The sequence below is a fragment of the Mesoplodon densirostris genome, chromosome 1 (genome assembly GCF_025265405.1).
Source record: "Mesoplodon densirostris isolate mMesDen1 chromosome 1, mMesDen1 primary haplotype, whole genome shotgun sequence".
Taxonomy (NCBI): Eukaryota; Metazoa; Chordata; class Mammalia; order Artiodactyla; family Ziphiidae; genus Mesoplodon; species Mesoplodon densirostris.
This window is the reverse complement of record NC_082661.1, coordinates 186355039-186375126: the sequence shown is the minus strand read 5'-3', so window position 1 is coordinate 186375126 and position 20088 is coordinate 186355039. Positions and strand designations below refer to the sequence as shown.

Sequence of the window (20088 nt, the reverse complement as noted above, 5' to 3'; positions counted from 1 at the left end):
AAAAAAAAATTCACAGATTCACAACACTACACTTCACACACTCTTTAATTTAACTCTGTAAATTCATTTTTCAACACACCTGAGCTGTTAATTCTAATTTGGCCTCTCGTCACCTGCAAAGACTGAACTGGATCTTTATCTCCACCACCCATAAGAAAGCGTTTTATTGCAGGCTCCAGACTTCTGCAAGTGTAGCAAAGAGAGGAAGAACTGTGCTGAGAGCTCTGCCAACATGAAAAGCTGTCACTATGTAACTCCTGTTGGGGAATCTTCCCAAATTGGCATATGTTTCTACTGCTTCTCCCTTCTACAGCATATATTCATGCTCCCTTCAGCCACAAAGCTGCCCAGATAGCTAAACGTTCTCCATATCAAAAGGAACCAAAGCAAGAGACACATACACCTAAACACACATCCACCCCTAGCGCTTGAATCCAAGGATGTGCTTTGACCTCCTGCTATTCTGTTCCTAATAACACCTCTATCCAAAGTATGATATCTAACAGGCTCAACCTTTCAAGAGCTGTGTCACTCTACATCCTTCTCTGATTTTCAGGATGCTTTCCCACTATTCCTTTCTAAATCAACCTGGCTAAATGTCACCTATATTCCTATAAATGTCATATATATATATATATATATATATATATATTTCTCATCTTGACCTACTATCTTAATAGAACCTATTTCTAAGCAGGAACAATCCAAAAATTTCTTGAAGAATCTCCCAGTTACTGTTGATAACTGCAGTTAAATACCATCTATAACATTCTGGCCTCCTTCATTAGTCAAAACACACAACCATGCCTAAACTCTGTCACATCTTTTCTGACCAGCTCAGAATTTTACCAGATCTCCTCCTAGACCAACCTGCTGGGACAAGAAAAGCCTCTCCAGAGACATTATGCTTTAGAGGCAACCCCTGCAGTATCGCTGTGTCCCTCCCTGTTAGCCACAAGATCTTGACACGTGTCTTTCCCCAGGCTGCGGGAGTGAAGCAGAGAGAGGCACCCACACCCAGGGAGTACTCACTGAGAGGCTTCAGGATGCTGCTACTGGACTCATCCGCGTTCTCCACGTCGGACTTGTCAGAGTAGTTCTCAGAGATTCTCTCCTTTTCCTTCTTTTCTCTGTGCCCTGCCTTTCTCTTGTGACGTCTCCTTCTCCTGTAGCTCTTTGGCACATGGACCCCGATGTAGATGGTGTGGTGGCCTGAGGAAGGTACACAAATCACCAGTCATTTCAAATCACAGTCTCCGCTGCACAGAAACTGCACAAGACCCACAGGTCAGAAAAAACTGTCTATGAATTCAACACTACCATTCCACATTTGACAAATAAACTGGAAAAATAAAATCTCCCAATTTTCATTGCGCTAGACTGTAACTCTACCTGTTGGTTGGCACTAGGATTCAGTGAGGGTGTACTCTAATTCTATCCAGAGAGACTCTTTGTTTAGGAAAGTCAAAGAATACTGAACCGGAAATCAGGAATCCTTGATTCTGGTCATACCTCTGCCATCAATGAGCTATTTGACCTTGAGCCTGTCCCTTAGCCATTCCAGGCCTCAATCTCATCATTTATATAAAGAGAAGCTTAAATTGGGTAATCCCTAGAGGCCTTTCCAGTGCTAACCTTCCTGGAATCTGTGAACACAGTGATGAAAAAGGAGCTCTTGGAACTGTAGGGGGGGCGGTAGGGGGGAGATCTAACTCAAAGGTCAAGAGGTCATTCTGCAGGGTATAAGGTTTTATATTAAAACTTTTTTTACCCAATCAGCAGAATAGAGACTTAGAACTGGGACAAACTAAGAAAAAATAAGACATATTTGGAGAGAAAATTTTAGAAATACTCAAATGTTCACACTAGGAAACAGCTAAAATGAATGTCAGCTACAGTGCCATTCTCATTTTTCTTTTTTCGTTTGCAAAAGTTTCTAAAAACTGGTTGTTGCAGTGATAAAAATAAACCCAGCCCAGTAAAGATTGCCTTGAAGAGAAGGGCATGAGGAAAAAAGATTGTGAAATGCTTTTAGTTCTCTAGATGGAAGGAGCTGCAAAACTGACAAGTGGTATTATTTTTACAAAATCTGATAAGACAGAAAAAAAAAAGGAACTCAAAGTTCTACATTTTTTTTTTTAACTGGAAAACTTTTACTTTCACTTTATATACAGTCTAACTTCTGAATGCGGGAACCACCATTTCGGAAGTAATGTGAAAACTTCTCTTTTTTTTGAATTGCAAATAGGAATTGCAAAAAAGATGAGATAATCTACGGATTTCCTTTCGCATTCTGGCATTACTCCTTGATGATCACTTTACAGTGCTGCAGACAATATCACACACCCACATGCAATACACATACATGCAAATGTCTGATGTAAATGCTGTGAATCCCTTTCCGCGGTAACTCATCAGGCATTATCTAAAAACACCATAATTCACAGGGTTGTTCCCTTAAACTGGAAGGATTAAAACAATTATATCAAGAAAGAGGTTCCAACCAAAGAATGCAGAACCCTAGGTTAATGGGTAAGCATTCAAAAGAAAATATCTCATACTTGGAATGAAGTTGGAGGCATCTACATAAAACATGAAGCACCAGCCCCCAGCACACACACAGACATGCACACAAACACACAGACACACACGCCAACTCAACTACTAAAAAGCACAGTGAAATTCTCCTCACAGAATGTGTGCCAATGAGAAATTTATCATGTCTAACCATTTACAAGCAAATTGTTCTCATGGGAAAGCTATATTATACTAGGAAGTAGGAAATGTCTCAGAAACAATGTGAATTAAGAAACAGTGTCAATTGTTTCCTGCTCTCCAGTTACTGAGGGAGTCCTGCAGCTTTATCTCAAGTCACACAATATATGTAAGCAAAGCCAACCAATTTCTTGAGTAAATCAAACTCTGAAAGCTTGATTGCCTTGGTTCAAGAAATAGGAAAACATCATGAAAAAAACTAAGAGGTTGAAAAAAAATTTTTTAACCTGTCACATTAAACATTTTCTTATTTTGTTATACAGCAGAAACTAACACACCATTGTAAAGCAATTATACTCCAATAAAGATGTTCAAAAACATATTTTCTTATTAAAAAATGGTAACCAAGCAAAAAAAAATGTAGTGGTTAAGCTACATGAGTCAAACTGATGTTACACAGAAAGATTTTTTTAATGTATTTACATAAATCTGCACAGTATATTTGATAAATCATTTAAAAGACAGTTTACATGGGCTGATAAGATTTTAAGGTAAGATATTTGGCTATAAAGTGTTGTTGTTGTCAACCCAACAAAAGAGTTGGGACAATTCAGAAGGTGAGCTTTCAAAGCCCAGGAGAGAAAGGTACCTTACCTTCAGGAACCTAACCGGAGTCGTCATCACCATAAAAATGGTGCCACTGTATTCGCATCATGATCACAGGCCTCCTCCCTGCCTTAGGAATAAGGTTCAACTTATCCCCATCTCCTCCTGCCCCTCCCTCAGATGCTCGCCCAACCCCGCCGACTTTCCCACAGGTGGGGAAGCTTCAGACACGATGCTGCACCATGAAGCCCAGGTACCAACCGTGAATATGGTTCCTTTTAAGACAGCCCCGGGCTTCCCTGGTGGCACAGTGGTCGAGTCCGCCTGCCGATGCAGGGGACACGGGTTCGTGCCCCGGTCCGGGAAGATCCCACGCGCCGCAGAGCGGCTGGGCCCGTGAGCCATGGCTGCTGAGCCTGCGTGTCCGGAGCCTGTGCTCCGCAACGGCAGAGGCCACAGCAGTGAGAGGCCCGTGTACCGCAAAAAAAAAAAGAAAAAAAGAAAAAAAGAAGGAGCAAAAAACAAATTTTAATAGGTAGAATTCAAAGGAAATGGTGATTGTTTTAAATGTTATTAAAATAAAGGTTACATTCTTGCGACTCAAAATTTTGTAAAGTAAAACTACTGGAATCCACATTTGACAATGTTCACTTAGGTGTGAGTCAAAGGGCATTCAGTCCTTGATTTGGCAGTGGCCTCAGTACCATGTGTTCAAATAAGTACCCCACATGCCTTTCTCTGACAGATGGTGCAAGTTCCCAAGAAACTCTAAATGTCTTGGGAATATCTCACAGTCCATCCACAGCCAGTACTACTGGGAAGAAAACATGGCTTTCCTGGTTATCTCTGACCATCAGAAATCATCACTAGGTGATCCCTGTTTCTTCCATCCTCACGTGCTCCACCTCAGGTGAAAGCAGAAGTCTTGCCGTGCTATCATGTCCACTTCTCCCAATTCCTAAAATATTTCTAAACTAACAGCACTGAGAGCTGCTATCATTATTTCAGGCCACCAGAGATCTTTTACAACTAGTAACTCTGTAGCCATTCATGTTAAAGAGGCTTTCACAGATACCTACTTCCCTACCAATGATGATTTAGGACTTTATAGAATTAAACCTATCAAATCAGCCAAACTAAAATTTCTGCAGTGGACTGAGTGGTTAACAACGTATGCCTCTCTATGCAGGATAGATCATTAGCTCCTTTAGGAAACATGGTGCTGTTTTTATATACATACAGATGATAGCAGCCATTTATGGAATTCTTACAAATATGCCAGGTTCTGGCTAGGTCTCCTACTTCTATTACCTCATGCGATCCTCACAACTGCAAGAATTAAATACTGTCATTATCCCCATTGTACAGGCAAAGAAACCAAGGTTCAGGGAAGTCAAGGATATTGTCACCAACTAACCCATAAAATCCCACAGGAGAAATATCTCTCAGGTCTCAACATCAAGAATAGTGAGTGCTTGGGCTTCCCTGGTGGCGCAGTAGTTGAGAGTCCGCCTGCCGATGCAGGGGACACGGGTTCGTGCCCCGGTCCGGGAAGATCCCACGTGCCGCGGAGCGGCTGGGCCCGTGAGCCATGGCTGCTGAGCCTGCGCGTCCGGAGCCTGTGCTCCGCAACCGGAGAGGCCACAACAGTGAGAGGCCCGCGTACCGCCAAAAAAAAAAAAAAAGAATAGTGAGTACTTTATTACTGCTTTGGTGGTGCTTTGTTTGTTTTGGGGGTTGTTTTTTGTAATGTACACTATATTTACACTACCTTGTAATTGACTGTGTTTCCTTCCTCATGTTGACTGCTAGAAATAGAAGAGACAAATCTCGGGCCAACCGGTAGTAGGTAGACAGAGTTTCATGAGGTGAATTTTAAATATGAACCTTGCTATTCCAACTTTTTACCTGTTATTTTCCCTTCACATGAAACCTTTTTGGAATAAAGCAGTATGTAAATATTTTTTAAGACCTGAGATGTCAGTACTGGGGGTAGAAGCTGGGGATGGCTGGGGGTGGCTGTGAGGGAACGTAGATTTCTAGGCAGAGATTCTACTTGTCCTCTGGTGATCCTTTAGCTACAGCTAAATCTATAGGCCTAAATCTCTGCCCAGAAATCTACCTTCCCTCACAGCCACCCCCAGCCTCCTACAGAACTTCTCTAATACTGAGGGATGTTCCCAATTTGATTTTTATCCACATTGTTGCTCTTTATATAATCAATGGAATTTCTGTTCTCTCCAGTTCAAAGCAAAGATTCCACGACACTTGGCACTTTACATCATTCTTTCAGAACTAATCAGCAATATTCCCCAAATATAAATTAAATACTGCCTTCTTTGGCTTATCTAAAGTAACCTGGTCTTATAAAAAGAAACGAAATTGAGTTATTTGTAGTGAGGTGGATGGATCTAGAGTCTGTCATACAGAGTGAAGTAAAAAAGAAAAACAAATACCGTACGCTGATACATATATATGGAATCTAAAAAAAAAAAAAAGGTCATGAAATAAAGACACAGACCTACTAGAGAACAGACTTGAGGACACGGGGAGGGGGAAGGGTAAGCTGGGACAAAGTGAGAGACTGGCATGGACATATATACACTACCAAACGTAAAATAGATAGCTAGTGGGAAGCAGCTGCATAGCACAGGGAGATCAGCTCGGTGCTTTGTGACCACCTAGAGGGGTGGGATAGGGAGGGTGGGAGGGAGGGAGACGCAAGAGGGAAGAGATATGAGGATATGTGTATATGTATAGCTGATTCACTTTGTTATAAAGCAGAAACTAACACACCATTGTAAAGCAATTATACTCCAATAAAGATGTTAAAAAAAAAAGAGAGAAGAAGAAAAAATAATAATAATTTTAAAAATAAAGTAACCTGGTCTTATGCCAAGATGCCTTAAACATGTTGTAGCTATTGCCAAGGGGGATATAGGGGAGGGAGGCAAATTTAAGAGATATGTATTATTTCTTTTTAATTATGAAAAGAACACTGTTGGAAGAGGAGGCAAAGACCCTGGATGAGTGATAGATTATTAAAAAGATGTTGTGAAGACTTTACTTCTTGGACCAAAATGAATTGTGAAGGTTTTTTAGAAGTACATGCATAAGAAACCTTAAACAGAATCACAGTGTCAAGTCCAGATGCCACAGACGTTGTGTGTTTGGCACTTTATATAATAAGAAATAGATCAGTATGTCTAATCCTAGATATTTTAATAAATAACTTGCTAGTGTATTACTCACAAACCCATAAGAGTGTCCATAACCAGTTCTATTAATAAATAATCAAAGCAACACTGCTAATTTACTTGAGCATATATACCAGTTCATGAAAAGAAAACTCACTTTGAAAGGCATGATGTAATTTTGCAGTTAACAGAGGGTAAGTCAGCCCTTGTTTAGATGTTTGCATGAGGGTCCACACTTCAAACTGACACCACTACTCAGGACAATGGATGATTTTTATTTCTGTATTTTGGATAGGGGCAACTTTTCACATAGAAAAAAAATAAAAATGCATGTGTTTATTAATAGGTAATTGCATGCTACATATGTAATTTATTTATAGACCATTTTGAATGCTGATTAGTAATCTATTTTATTATTAATGCTACCAATTACACTTAGGAGCAGGCATGAAAGTAAATAAATAGTAAAAGTGATGAAAAACAGGGAAATACTTTTCTTCCCACTGAACTGCATGGGAATTTTGTTCACTGAAAGCCTCCCGGAAATCCTTAAGGCAACTTGGGGTTCCCCCAAGCAAGACTGATAAGAAATCTTAGCTTGTTACCTAGTGTTTACTAGGCACAGTACTTTTAATATTTAATATTTGATGCTGATAATCATGATGATGATAACAATCTCTAGGCAAGAACAAACAGCACGAGGAAAAGGTCTCAAACAGGAGATGAGCTTATGGTGACTTAGCTCAATTCTCATCCTAAAGGACAAGCTAAAGCTCAGGAAACTTCTGCACCTGCCTTATAAGTGCTCATTTTTAGCAAAACAGTCCTAATCACAGTGTTTAGGTAAAGGTGAGGACCCTATGACCACACACTGAAGTTAAGTTTCCAATACAGCTTCCATTACTAATAGCTGATAACAGAAGCTAAACTAACCAGCACTGTGTGAAGTCTGAATTAGTGAGTATTTTTTTAAAGAAATGCAACCTTATTATACTCAGTGATCATTCATTATTTGAAGATATCTAGGCCAGAACAACCACTTGAAGGCACTACAGGAACCTATCTTGATGAATAAACAGGACTAAAAATCACCTTATCATTTATAAACTGCAGCTCCTGAAGTGCTTCACAATCTCTAAAAAGCTGCTTCTCCAAAGTAATTTTAACTTTGCTCTAGCAAAACCTCTTTTATCTTCATATCTGTAGATATAAACTACCTATATTTATACCTACAGCTATACATTTATATTGAGATTTATATATATTATATTATGTTCTATTATATATATATACATAATCTCTATGTATGGAGATAGAGAGTTAGGCATTTTTATGGACAATCCGAATCCAATAGTGTCAATAAAGTGTCTTTTCCAATGTGTCTGGTGCACAAAGGTAAGTGTTGTTCTTATATCTCCCTCCTATTTCCAAAGGGGAAGAAACAAAGTACTATTTCTCCTCCTTCCCACACCCCTTGAGCCCAGATAATAACTTGTGAACACTCTCTGTTCTCCAGCTAAGGCACTCCGGAACACTCACTCTGCGCAGGACAAAATAGCCAACTTTAGATCAAGTCTAACTCATCCCTCAGCTGTTTTTTAGTCATTATGCAGAGCTTAACTGTGCAGCAGAGGCAATACCTTCCATAACCTCAATCTTCCCTCACCCGGCCCAGGAACAAATGCCGTGACATTTCCACCCTGCTCTGGGAGGGTCTCCCCCAGAGCTTTCATGCTGTGAGTGCCAACCTCCAGGGCTCAGGTCTGTTGTCCTTTTACTTGACAGCACAGAGGAGAGTGGAGCCAAAAGGCCTGGGAAGGCCAGAGCCAGGCAGGGGAGGGCTAAGAGCGAAGAGGAGCCACCCAATAGGAAGAGATGAACCCTTGACTCATCCTGACATCCCAGAACCCCGAAAGAGCTGGAGCATTTTAATGTGCAGTACACATGCAGTCAGACAAAATCCACCTGTGAGCCAAACACAGAGAACTGACAGTTTCCATTATCTCTCTTGTGGTCACCATTTGCACAACTGAATGGCAAGTGGGACTGGAAGAGAGAAAACAATGGCTAATCCAATGGTCATTGATAACCGGATTTGCAATTGCAGCCAGAGAGGCAGCTCAGACAGACACATAAATGCGCACATTCACACTCTCATTCTAACCGCATTGTTCATCTCTGACTCTATTCTGGCTTCCCTTTTAGCACTGGCCTAAGCCCTGCCTGGGCAATAGGAAGAGTGGTCTTTAGTCGCTATAGACAGATAATCCACCGTATAGTCAATGCACTCATGGCTAACCAGGTATCACTAATATTAGTTCACATAATTCCTTCCTCTCACATACCTGTATATAGGTAAATGAGATGTGGATAATGCCATGGGGCTAGAACAATGACCAAGAACTAGGGAAAGTGCTTCGAGAGACTTAAACGAGACTAGTTAAGCCCAATCCCAGAATCTTCATGACTATGGTTTTCCACATGCACCCAGAAAAGAGGACAACATTCACTGACACTGTAGCTCATAATCATACTTTTAGAGTTGAAATGACCTTAAAGATCACCTGATTAAACCTCTTCATGTACCAATGAACCAACTAAAGCCAAAAAATTAATGACATAGAGGCCGGGAATCTTGGTGCTCCTGGTTATATAAGGTTTCCTTTCCTACTTTCCTACTACCATGGTACCAGTCCCCCACACTACCCCCCATTTTCCATTGTCTGCAAAATACAGCCAAGGAGGGAAAAGGTCATCGATTAGGCCTTTCAAGTTACCAACTACCTAGAAGACAAAAAGGGCTCAGGAATTCTTGAAAATGTTTCTGTCTTATAACCAGAGAATAACAAGTTTAAAGCTACAACCCTTATACCATAAACGGCCCCAGAACATGAAGACGTTCTGGCTCTGACATCTGTCCTCCCACGAGCATCTGCGGTCATGCAAACAATGAGGCCAGCCAGGCTTCTGTCTTCTTTCTCTCTCACCTTTTCATAAGCTCTCCCAACACCTTTTATTCTTCTCCAGTTAGTTCTTTCTACCCCCTATTCTTCCAAGCGCTTCTTTAAGCTCTCATCCATCTCCTTTTCTCAATTCCTTTCCCGCTCCAGAGGAACCAGACTTCAAGCACACCTTTTTGGAATGAGCACTGCCCTGGGAAAGTCAAGAAGCTTGCGTCCTTGTCCTAGTTATGCCAAATTACTATCAGCGTTACTGCAAGCAAATCACTTTACCTTCTCCAAGGCTCACCTCTCCATGTGTAAGGTGAGAACATTGAGCTACATTTTCTCTAAAATCCTTTCTAGCTCTAAAAATTCTATAAGAATCCTAAGTATTCAAATTGGTTAAGTGTAATGGAGCACACAGGGGAAAGGCCAAAAGTTTTCTACTATTTCTCCAGGTCCCTTCGCCACTTCTTATGAAGATAGCTTTCTCTTTGCACACTCTTCAGTCTACTCCGATTTGACTCTTTCCTAACCATGCCACCCAGATTGCTAACAAAAGCCACCAAGCCCTTTTTTCTGCCAAAGCCACTGGTTACTTTTGGCTCCTCATCTACTTGACTCCAGGCAGCACACTCAGCACTGTCGGTCACTGGCACCTTGCTGAAAATGCTCTTCTCTTGGCCTCAGACACACCCTTTTCTTGGTTACCCTCCAGCTTCTATGATTGCTCCTTCTCAGTCTCCAAAGGTTGGCAGAGCAGAGCCCAACCCAGTCCTCTTCTCACTCTATTCTCTCCCCTTGGTAATGTCATCCATTCCTATGGCTTGAAATGCTAGCTATCTCCCTGGGATTCCAAAACTTACATCTCCATCCCTGCCCTTTCTTTTTAGCTCCAGTTGTGTAGCCAAGTGCCTGCTTTAGAGTTCTACTTGGACGTCTCACAGGGCTCTCAGACTCAAAAAGCTGAATGCCTGCCATCCTCCACTACTATTCCTCCAGTGTTCCCCATTGTACAAATGGCACATAAGTCTCCCAAATTGCTCATAGCACAAATCCAGAAGCAATCACCCCCACCCACCCATCTGTCCATCAGCAAGTCCTGGCAATTCAACCCATCTTTTTGTCCCTCTACTCTAACCCAATATCATCTCTCAGCTGAATCTTAGCAACAGTGTCTCCACTTTTATCTTTGCCCTGTTGGGATGCTCTCTCCACCCATGAGCCAAAGAGATCTTTTTTAAAATGCAAATTTTGTCTTGTCACTTCCCTGCTTACAACCCTCTGCAGTGGCTCCCCAGTGCACCCTCAATAAAATCCTAAATCTTTAGCATAGTATAAAAGGCCATGAATTATCTGGGTTCCATCCGCTTCAGGCCACTCTCTCCCTATTCATGTAGTCTGGCCACATGGGCTTTATTTTCACTTCTCAAACAGGCCTACCTCTTTCTCACTACTGGGCCTTCACACACCCTGCCTGGGAGGCTTCCCTTATTCCTGACCTAGCTAACCCTCTTCACCCTTTAGGTCTCAACTTAATGTCACTCTATGGGAGATACATACCTTGGTTTCCCACGTAAACTCACCCACCTACATGATACACTCTCTAAATTATCACATCAAACAACCTTGTGTCCTCAGTTAATGACTGGTTTATTTGACCGCACATTAATTATGTCCCTAATTGGAATATATTATCACTTTCAATGATACATATGAGCCTAAAAATGCAACATATTAGAGCTTATATATCTGCAACTGTTGGTTACCATTTTGATAAGCTTAAAGAAAAAAGTTAATAAAAGCACTGTCCATGAGAGTTCATAAGAAGAGTTAACATAGATATTAGTCAACTAATTTGTTAATCACCAGATATCAGCTTTAGTCTGAAAGCATTCTGCAGTCACAGCAAGCACTGGTGAGAAAGTGTTAAGCACCAAGATAAATCACCTGCAAGGCATATAACCAAGGAAGATAACATCTTAAATTTACAGAGTTCATTCCGGGGATTTCAAATTAGTTTACTTATATCCCTAGCAAAACTAGGAGATAAGGAAGTACCAATGCTGTTTCTTTGTATGAAAAACTGAGATTCAGATATTAAGTAATTCGTCAATGGCTTACTGCAAATATCAAAGTATTTTTCTGGTGTTAGCCAAGAATCCTTAGAGCATCTCCAGCAGGTGGATAAGAAGATAGGTTATTAACTGCACTCTTTACAAAGGAAACATAACCACACAAACATGATTGGCCTCATGTTACCCAGTAAGACGGGGCAGAGCCAAGAACAGAAATAGGTCCTGAGACTCCTGGTTCCCCACCATGTTCTTTAACTCACAGCAGACTGAATAAAAGTATCTCAACCCAGATACCGACTGAATTTGCCAAATACCTATATCCATTGGATTTGACTGTGAGCTTTCATTTAACATCCAAGACATTGTCTTTATTTTTCAACAGGGATAGAATCCTGTTGAAAATTTAATAATCAACTGGAGAGTAGGGTGGTGATTTAACTAATCCATAAATGTGAGATTCTGGCCCTCTAAAGCTGATATGTTGGCCAGTTTTACTAAAATTCAAACACTCGTTTTTATTTCCAGAAGTTTTGGCCTTGTAAAAGTTATTGAGTATCCCACCATGAAAAGAGTTGGTAAAGTCATGTCCGGAGAGGTTTAAGTAAAGTCTGTTCTCCTTTCAAAGTCAACACAGTATCAAGAAAGGTGAACATGCTGGATATAGCACTTAGGATAGCTGCCTTGTAATTCTAACTCTATAGAAAGGTAAAAACAATTAACCAGATTTAAAAGCTTTTGCAGCTATTCAGGGAAGGGAGTTATTTAAGTCGCCTCTACTGCTGATTCAATGGATGTCACTCACCACCCTCCCTCCCTTCACCTTCATGCCACCTGGCAATCAGCAGCTTCAGAGGTACAATATTTGGAACCTCCTGTGAACTCCTGCCATGGCAGGCTCTCACCTCAGTCCCCTAAATGCTATCAGCCAAAAAAGTAAAACAAAACAAAACAAAACAAAATCCCACCGGTATGCTCACCGGAGCAATGGGAAAGCCTCAACTGAGCTTTATTCAGTTTTATTCCATTCTTACTCTACTGTCCCTCATCAGTCCCAATTTTCAATTCCCCCAGTGACTCTGAATCTTGTAATGATAAAAATGGAGAAATACTTAGCTCAGGTTTGAATACTTAGTATTATTTCTATACTATTGAATAATCTCATTGAATTGGCACCTAAATTACATAACAGCCAGTAGGGGACAGAATTACCCTAGCCTATGCTGCAGAGCAAGGAAGGGAAAAAAAGAAAAAATATATATATACATATTTATACATATTACATATATAATAGACCCTTGAATCTTCCTCATTGGTAGGAAAATATCATACACTTAAATCTGTTTTCCAGAAAAAGTAACTTTGCAGGCTTTATTAGACAGTGGGCATGCATTTGTAATTTACCCTGTATGCAATTATAGTTAGTGTGTCTCTTCTTGGAAAACGAGACAGTTCCACAGACTAGGGGTAATGTCTATCGGAGCAGTCTAACGATGGAAATCAGACCTCACGCCCAGAGCTTAAAGGGAATCAGAATGAGTCCAAAGAGAAATAAACAGCAGGCCTCAGGAAATTTCTCTTGACCTTTCTAGCTTTCCTTTTCCAATAGAAGAAGCAGTAGGTAAGCGTGTTTGTTAGGAAGGCAAGAGATAGATGCCTTGCTAAGATGAAATAAGCAAATAACAAACATCATTTCGGTCAGTTCGAATTTTTTGGAATGATAATCATCATGGAAAATTATTGGTGAGGGGAATTCCCTGGTGGTCCAGTGGTTAGGACTCTGTGCTTTCACTGTTGTGGGCCCAGGTTCAAACCCTTGTCAGGGAACTAATATCCCACAAGCCACAATGTGCCAAAAAAAAAAAAAAAATTATTGGTGAGACTGTATCAATCAGAAAGCAAAAGGACAGACAGACAGTGGTGTAGTATAAAGCACTCCTATGCCTAATGCCAGGTACAGCAGCAACATTATTTCTGGTAATTATTTAAACAGTTCTACGGTGAATGACATGTTCTATTATTCTCATTTTACAGAACTGAGAAATTCAAAATCCAAACTCTAAGTTTCGTGCTTCACTTATGCAATGCTTCAGCAATACAGCAAGTTTTAAACTTTTATTCCCAAACCAATGCTTAGCCACTCTGCTTTAATAACACATGAATAACACAAATGATAGAGACTCCCAAAAATAAATATGAAATAATATGTCTCAAAAATATGAGCAGATACAAAGCTTTGAAAAAGAAACTCAACTATAGACAAAATGTGCTCCAAGTGTATTATTTCAGAATTTCTGAATCCTTGTAAAACACAACTCAAGTACCAAGTTCAATTTTGTATGCCTCTTGCCATAAAAGAATGTAGTCACCTAGGACAGAAAGTGGCTTCCAGAGGGCTTTAGCCCGTACTACACTACCAGGGAATTCTCTACAATTGGAAAACTCTGGGAAGGGATGTCTGACTCCAGTTTCAAAAACCCATGGAATTATCATCCAAGAAACCTATATACAAATATTTAACATCACTGACACAGCAGGAGGTTTCAGAGAGCTAAGTATTGCCTGCTTTAGGCCCTCTGGCGGGCTTTCAGCTGGGGCCACAAGGAGAAAGCAGCAGGACACTGGGAAAGGTCTGCCTGGGCTCAACCTGCTCTGGGAACCCAAGCATCAACCCTTAAACACCTCACCGGCATTTCCTTCAAGCTCTCCAACGTGTGGATACATTGTTTCTTTCAAGAAGGCTTTTCCTTCAGCAATATTTGCCCATGTATTTCCTCTGTACACACTGTTTCGGAGCAATTAGACTGAACAGGAGAGAGGAGGTCAGCAAAACGCAACCGGACACTTACATCCTGCGCTCAGAATAGCGCCAGCTTGGGCTCAGCCCCTCCCTTCCCAGCTGATAGGTTTTCATTCACTCCTTCTCGGCAATTTCGTTTTTGACCATTGTAATTATTAACAAATGTCCACCAGGCCCCACTTTTTCTTTAGACTACTACCTCCTCCAATACATATAAATACATCATCACAATATCCTCTAGTGAAAAATAGGTTTAAGTCATTATGATTTCATGTCTGTAAAATGTTGAGATCCTGACCTCCAAAAATACAAAAGCCACCATTTCATCATTTTAGTCTCTCTCCTCAAAATACAGAGCAGAGGAAGGAAGAAGAATAAGGTGGAGGTGTTCTAGGGGCTTCTTTTTCTTATCAATATAAATGATATAAATATATCAATGATCTTTGCAAAATCAAATGGGATTAATAGCAAACATAGGATCATTAGAGACTATATCATCTCATTTGACTAAGAGAAGTAAGAGAACCAAATTTCCAACTAAAAAAATTTAAACAAAGATTTTAGAGGACTATATAAAGTAATTCTATATATGCTTCATTTAGTTTATTTACACATTCATTTATTCATTCTTTCCTTTAACAAAATATTTAGTGAATGTCTACTTTGTTCCAGACCCTGTCCAACTTTTTTACTTTTATTTCCCTAAAAATAACCTTCCTGTAAATTCCATGCATTTTCAACCATACTCTCTCTCTTAATATCCATCAGTAGACATGAGAATTTGTAGAATTATTCTTCCATTTGGACAGATGGGAGCACACTTCCTTTTGGACTTGGTTTTCAATGGAAGAGGAAAACCACCACAATATATCATAATGGCATTTAGAGTACCGATCAAACTTCAGAAATGCAGACCCATTTCAGCCAATATTGTCTTGCTGTACTTCATGCTTCCTGAGTTGCTGGGTAGGCTTGATGTTAAGAAAAGGCCCCTCCTCGTGAAGTCAGAGTTGCCAATGCTTGCCGGGGAGTTACCTAGCCTTGCAGAGCCAAGGCCTTATCTCAAGGATAAGGTGGAGTTTGCTCTTTTTCCCCTATTGCAAAATATGAGAATATTAAGTAATCTGTTTATATCATACAGATCCAAAATCCTGGCTGACCTTAACGGATAAAATATCCATAGAGGGGCCTCCCTGGTGGCGCAGTGGTTGAGAGTCCGCCTGCCGATGCAGGGGATACGGGTTCGTGCCCCGGTCTGGGAGGATCCCATATGCTGCGGAGCGGCTGGGCCCGTGAGCCATGGCCGCTGGGCCTGCGCATCCGGAGCCTGTGCTCCGCAACGGGAGAGGCCACAACAGTGAGAGGCCCGCATACCGAAAAAAAAAAAAAAAAAAAAAAAAATCCATAGAATTTCTTCCTCTAGAAAAAGCTACCTGGGATCTTTCTTCCTATCTCAACCCCGGTTCACCCAACAAAGTTTGCCAATTTCCATTAAGTGTGTTTGAAATGAAAAATCAGTCTTGTTCCTCATAGTGGGCATTTCTGGGTCACTCTGGTAATGTCAATTTGTCATCTATAGACCAATTCTGTGGAAACGTCTGGGCGGGAGCCTTTTTGAACAGAAACAAATATGATATCTGAAATGTTACAAATTTTAAATGAGTTTATCCACAGTAACCACTCTATGCCAAAAATGTTAGCTTTACAAAACACAGTAACCACTGAAAGAACAGACATACAAGCCACTCTTTATTTTAAAGATTAAATTCGACGCTTGGTTTCCTTTCTCAAGAGTATCTTTTTAAACGATTAACACAAATGCACATGAGGCAAATTATGTGAAAAGGAGCTTTAGGTCTTTAAATATATATCTCACATAGACAAATTCATTATTTAAACAGAAGATGACTCCTCTTCTGACTCACTCTATTCTTAGTGAGTTTTGCAGCTGATGGTTTTCTATTGAGTTTTTAGAATGTGGATTAAGTGTCACACCACCCACTGAGAGTAGAGTTGAACCAGGTGAACTGAGGGTATGGTTGGAAATCTCAGCCTGTCTCCCCTGCTCAGAGCTACAGCATTAGAAAGAACTACCAGGGAGCATCTGACTCTTCTTGCCTTCAGGCTGAGCTGAATCCAGTCACCCCAAACTGAGCGACCTTAAGAAGAATTTTAAAAGCATAAACATTTCAGAGTAACTAGAGTTACTGGAAGTCACCCTAATAATCATTTAATGGAGTGCATCTTATTTGTGCAAATTACTTTAAGAAACAGTTTTATCTTAAGTTCACTTTTGCCAAGTGTGCTGCAATATACTTCAACCATGTTTATCCAAGAAGCAAGACAAATAAATACTTGGATAAAAGGAAACACATTTGATCACAGAAATGTTAGGTGTTCCAGCTCCTTCTTCTTCACCACACACATGCTTAAGGAAGGAAGCCCCTCAGCTCCTTGCCCTTTGAATTTCTGATCCTTAAACCTGGAGCACTTACTTCCGCCATAAATGTACCAGAAACTCAGCTACTTCATAACAAAAATAACAGTCTGCTTTCCTTCAAGTACACTCTATGCAATTAAAAATGAGATAGACTCACATCCTTGCGGAAAACATTCCCATCAAAATCTTGATTAGAAGTCTTGACAGTCAAGTCATCTGTTTCTTCACTCTCAACCACTGGGACCATGAATAAGCCATCAAGCCCACCTCCATTTCAACTTCTTTACACTTTCACCTAGAGTTACTACAAAATTTAAGTGCTAGGTGAGAAAATGGATGAAGCCAGGTGAGAAAATGGGAGGGTCAACCGGGAGCGCACTGAATTAGAAACAACAGTTTCTAATTACTGTTTCATGACTTCTGCTATAAGGAGCCCATACTGTTGGATGTTCACCAAATAATGGCCATAAGCAACCATCCTACAGGGCCTCAGGATTCAACCACAGGCAACTAGCTAAACATGCTTTGAAAGAAATGTAATCAACCCAAGCTCCACTTGATGTGAAAGATAACCATTAAAACAGAAGTCTTACCAGAATAGGAAAATACACAAAATCCATGTGGCAAGTTGAGTCATCACAAAGACAATTTTACAGATATTTCTACCTTTTGCCTTTTTTGTTTCTCCATAAAGAAACCCAGCTACAGATTTGTGTGCTATTCATTACAGTGTTGTCTTTTTTTTTTATTAGTTTCTGCTTTATAACAAAGTGAATCAGTCATACATATACATCTGTTCCCACATCCCTTCCCTCATGCATCTCCCTCCCTCCCACCCTCCCCATACAGTGTTGTCTTAATTTTGTGCTTGAAAATCAAGGGAAAAACTTCTTAGTCAAAGCCTTAAGAAACCCATGTACAATATCCTACTGCAGTAGAGTGCTGTCAATCCTATAGACCTTACAAATTCAAGAGGTGATTTACATCTCCTGTGAACTTAGCTAGAAGGTTATTCTCAAGGAACACACACACACACAGAGTACACATCTCACCCCCAAGCTTTCTCACTGATTTTTCTACTTTAATTGTCCTGAAATTATAGGATATTTGCTCATTCCTACAATATTTCTTATATTCATATGCTATAACTTTAAGATTCTTATCTCCCCTTTGACACTGGGACAGTGACAGAGTCAGCACAATGAAGACTTAGCAGCATGGGTTACAAGAATCTTCAGACAAAAGTTTTACTATTTTGCTTTCACTAACTTGGCATTTTCCCACAGTCATGTTGTAAAAGTGCAAGGAACCCATAAAACAATATGAAAGAAAATATTGTGGTTTCCTTTTTCCTAAGAAACGTAGGCATCAAATTCTTATTAGTCAGTCTCAAGAGTATACATGTGGGAAGTGGGGAGATGGGGGGCTGGGGGAACCAATACTCCAGCACTACAGGGTCAGAAGAAACTTACCTAGGAAACATAATGGCCACACTATTCACACTACCCCAGGTGGCACAGGAGTATCACTTGCCTGGGACCTGGTGTTCAGTCTGGTTGACGAATCACTCCAGAACACACAGTACCCACCTTCTTTTTCCCAACTCCACCACCCCTCTGGTCCAAGTCTTTGGTAGGCATTAAGTAATTACCAAATGGTACCCATCAGACTGGAGTTTCCAAAATACGTATGAATCCTTTTCTCAGGTGATTTTAAAGGGCAGAATTTAGGACATGGTTCACCAGGAAGTCTTACTTAACTTTATGAGTACTGTCTAGAACCTTGATTATTTTTAAAACTGTCATTATAAATGTTGTATACCTGTCACGCCTTCACATAATTATTTTAATAAATATTAATTAAGCCCTGCCTTATGACTATCAAATAAATAGTATTATTCCCACATCATTGATAAGTCAAGAGACAAGAGAAGAAAAGGCACACTGAAAGCACCATAGCACCAGCTAAAATTTAACTCTTATTTGATTTTCAACTGGCACTGGAGAACATTAATAAAAGAGGTCCTAGAGATTTTTTAAGTAAAAAATGCTTGTCTCAGAAACTAACACACCATTGTAAAGCAATTATACTCCAATAAAGATGCTAAAAAAAAAAAGAGTAAGAGTGACAACATCAAGAAAGGGTCTACAGATATAGATATTAAAAAGATAATAATAGAATATTATAATAGACTTTTGAATATTAAAAAAATAAACTACCCAAACTCAGTACAAAAGTGTATAGATAAAGTGAATAGATAAACATATTCATTCATTAAATAAACTGAATTTGTAATTAAAAACTTTCCCACAAAGAAAACTCAGCCCCAAGTGGCTTCCCTGTAAAAAAAAAAAAAAAAAAAAAAAAATGCTTGTCCATCTTTCCTTAACTGAGACACATCCATAAGTACCACTCTTTATCTCCTCAGCTTAGCCCCATGTTTCCTGTAGTAATGGTATCATTCTCTCTCTGCAACATCTGTTTTTCTAACCTGCAGGCTATAAGAAAGAATATTAGAAGATACTGCCAAATACATTTATATAAATCTAGCAGCTTCCTTGAATTAGTTATTGGAAGGTAGTTAATATTATCTGGCAAAATATTTATTTCTGACAGAGAGGCACAGCTAACACAGGCACCTGCTTCAAAGTAAGAGCTTTTAGTTGTTGTTGTCAACCATGCGGGATAACACTGATTCAAATTCTGATGATCCACGGAAGTTCTTAGAATGACTCTGTGTTGAAGCAAAATGTGGAGATTCATGAAACTCCACAGATAGGCTTGGGTTTTTAACTTCAAAATTATAAGATACATGAAATGCATGAGTGCTATTATTTACAAAGACATATGTATATGCATATACACTTCCCCAGACCCAGCGAGCTCACCTTCTACTTCTTCTTCATCACACACATGCTTAAGGAAGGAAGCCCCTCTGTCCAGGACAGCTTCATCCTCCATCCTATAGTAATAAAAAAGAAAAAAAGAATGCTCAGACTTCTCCTGGAGTGAGCCACTGGACACAGCCCAGCTTCTGGGCAGGTGAACCTGCAAGCTGCTGTTCATGTTAACAGGGCAGAGTCCCTCTTCCTTTGGTGTCTGCTGCTGCTTCACTCCTTCAGCTCCGCTCATTGGTGCTTGAGAATATGCCGGTCCCACATAGCTTCAGTTCTAACCTTGACAGGGCACCCACAGGGACAGGTAAGAGAAAATCATCTCGATCCTTTAGGCTGGATGCTGGGGGTTCTCCCCTTTGGGATGGACCCCCAAAAAAAGATGAAAGGAAAAAAAAATACCAAGAGAGGAAGTTTGG

At 40.1% G+C, this 20088-nt stretch overlaps 1 protein-coding gene across 2 annotated transcripts in view; it reads right to left on the bottom strand.

Moving 5' to 3' along the window:
* SLC4A4 (solute carrier family 4 member 4) overlaps positions 1–19737 on the bottom strand; it is a 305356-nt gene extending 285619 nt beyond the window's left edge. The window contains exons 1-2 of one of the 2 annotated variants that reach the window (XM_060092522.1): positions 19664–19737; positions 1033–1212 (exon numbers count right to left, since the gene is read on the bottom strand). In XM_060092522.1, the coding sequence (XP_059948505.1) occupies positions 1033–1212; positions 19664–19736 (253 nt within the window). In that variant the 5' untranslated portion in view covers position 19737. The remainder of the gene's footprint in view (positions 1–1032; positions 1213–19663) is intronic. The other variant, XM_060092530.1, reaches the window with a different exon arrangement.
* Positions 19738–20088: the final 351 nt, after the last annotated feature.